Source organism: Microtus ochrogaster, linkage group LG4 (genome assembly GCF_000317375.1).
Source record: "Microtus ochrogaster isolate Prairie Vole_2 linkage group LG4, MicOch1.0, whole genome shotgun sequence".
Lineage (NCBI taxonomy): Eukaryota > Metazoa > Chordata > Mammalia > Rodentia > Cricetidae > Microtus > Microtus ochrogaster.
The window spans coordinates 3,344,790-3,347,516 of NC_022030.1; the positions used below are offsets into that span (position 1 = coordinate 3,344,790).

Consider the following 2,727-nt stretch of genomic DNA (forward strand, 5'->3'; position numbering starts at 1 on the left):
CTGACCCACCTAAAATAATAACTTAAGATCAAATCTTAAGTACAGTGGCTAAGGTGACACCCAGTTTTTTGAAAGCGCTCTGCTGTTGTGGGGTACTCGCTATGAAGGGCACAGCAGAAAACAGGCATGAGCTACATGAAAACAAAGTTGTTAGCGAGAAGAGAGATGCCACCGAAACCCTCTAACGACAAGAGGGCAGCTCTGGCTGGCCCAGTGCATGCTCCAGGCACATCTGGGAGAGAAGAGCGTGTGGGACCAGGCCTGGGGGGCAGGCACTGACCTGGCAGCATCTGCATGAACTCTCCTTGGATTGTCCATCCTAACCATGATGTTGTAGGAGGCTGAAGCAGTCTGACTCTAGCACCAGAAAACCTCCGCATTCCCACCAATCTCTCCCAAAACCATTTTCTGCTGTCGCTTTTACAGAAAAAAGAAAGCTATACTGAGATGTGAGGCACCTTCTACTTACTAGTAAATGACTCATTTAATACTCAGAAATTGAAAACGTTAACCAGTGATCCAGAAATGCGGACGAGGTCCCCACAAAGCACACACACGTGTTGTCTTCAGCAGCGAATGTGAGGGAACCCAAGTGGCACAAAAGGAGTCCCCAGGAGTCAGAATTAGCAGGCATCTCCGAAATCATCTTTATTCTGCTTGCAAGGATACAATTATTTAGTTACTATTTCACTTGTTCCCATTTAAAAGTTCCAGAGCCTGCCACATTAAACAACGCCTTCACTAGCAAACTGCTATAACATGACATTATGAAAACACAAATGTCATTCAACATTGACTTTAAAGGCAAGTGAGTTCATTGGCAGACATCTGATTCTTATTCTAATAAAATATGGTAAAAAAAAAAGAATGGAACTCTAAATAAACTACAAGTGTCAAAACTTGTGCAAAAATTAAGTCCCAAATCTGCAAGTGTGGGAAAGTTACTTTGTGATGATGACTCAAAGATACACATCTAATCAGTATTCTGTAGAACGCAGAACCACAGGATGAAGACTGTGCAGTGCAATAAGAAATTGGAATCTTTAGCATCTAAACAGAATAGATATGGGTGGAGATTTTTCAGGCAATTTCTCCAAGTTACACCAAACATTCCAGTCCCTATGCATTCCTCAGGACACATGGAACTGAGCAGCCCACATGTGAAGACAATCTATCCTATCCATGTTTCCTACACAATACTCAGAAATGTATATACACACTGGGAACTGGTTCATGGGTTCTATTCAGAGAGGACAAATGCAATCTGATAATGAAAGATCAGTAATGATTGGCTGTGCTGTGGACCACAGGGGATACAATGTCCCACAAGTAGGTATGGTAAGGTTTTGATACTGAGAACAGTGGCTGGACAAATGCAATTTAAACCTGATTTTTAAAAAAAAATAGATAGCACAGTCTGGTTCATGTTACACAATGCAGGGGTGCAAGCAGAATACACCTACCAATCAAATAATCCCCCAAACTCAGTCAAACAATATAAATAAGTTATAAATGAACGTCATACACAATGTGAGCAAAATCCAACAGTCACTGAACTAAAAAGCATGGATGCTATACCAGCAATGGTATTTAGAAAAACCTTCAGTATTAGAAATTATCAGATCGAATCCAAAAGAATCTCCTTCCCCCAACAAAAAAGACATAGTATGGGACCATCCTTTACACCACAGCCTTAGTAACAGTAGAAAGTGATCACGAGAATCTGCCTACATAACCTAGACGACGTCATGCAACGGTCCACTCCTTCCCGATTCAGCCTTTCAGTCCCCATATGATGAGACAGATAATCACAATTCCGACCACGAGGATAAGAATGATGATGCAAAGGGTTTTCCTGGATTTGCGCTGCAGAAGCAAGAACAAGACACAGTGACAGATTTGGTGAGGCCACTCCACAGGAGCTGAGAGAAACTCGTCTACTTCAGGAACAGTTTGCATCCCTGGCATTCGGGGTTGCGATTTTTCTTCTTAAAAACCTATACAACACATTTATTTTAAGAAATGTTTTTCTTGAATAAATGTTGCTTTTTTTATTTTTAATTGTTGGTAGCATTCCTGGGAGTATGGCTGAACTTAAGAAAGAAGAAACTGGGTCTGGAAAGATGGCTTGGTGGTTGAGAACACTGATGACTCTACAGAGGACACAGGTTCAATTCCCAGCACCCACATGGTAGCTCACAATTGTCTGTAACTCATGCATGTAGTGTATAGACATATGCAGGCAAAACACCAACACACGCTGTCAGAACATGGTTCAAGAATAGAATTGTGGGAGGGGAATTCTGAGTGCTTGTGAGAAAACACCAAGAAAACAAGACAAGAGTTTTATGACCTTACTTCCTTAAAAAAAAAAATGGAGTTTTTCTTGGAATGAGCTTCTGTGCTCCTCCAGGTATAGCATATAGGAGTCAGTTTACTTTAGATTATCCATTACACCCAGCTATTGTTATTTGTGTACATGCCTCTATGGAAAAACATGGTTTTGCCATGTGTGGCTTGTCCTTGAGATTGTACACTTTGCTAGGGTGATTCTTCCTAAGCTCGAGTATAAATCACCTGGTGCTCTGAATAAAGCTGGCTATTACACGAGACTCTAGTCTGCCTCACTTTCAAACTTCAGTCTCCTGAGTTTAACCACCTTTAGAGCAGTAAAATGCACATAAATTAAATAACAAAATTTACAGATAGATAGGTAGATAGATAGAT

The 2,727-nt window shown here is 40.9% G+C and overlaps 1 protein-coding gene across 1 annotated transcript in view; it reads right to left on the minus strand.

Annotated features, from left to right (window-relative positions):
* Nucleotides 1–623: 623 nt before the first annotated feature.
* Nucleotides 624–2,727, minus strand: part of Stx7 (syntaxin 7) — a 40,506-nt gene continuing 38,402 nt past the window's right edge. Inside the window, exon 10 of the mRNA XM_005360917.1 lies at nt 624–1,866. Coding sequence (XP_005360974.1) covers nt 1,774–1,866 — 93 coding nt within the window. The 3' untranslated portion in view covers nt 624–1,773. The remainder of the gene's footprint in view (nt 1,867–2,727) is intronic.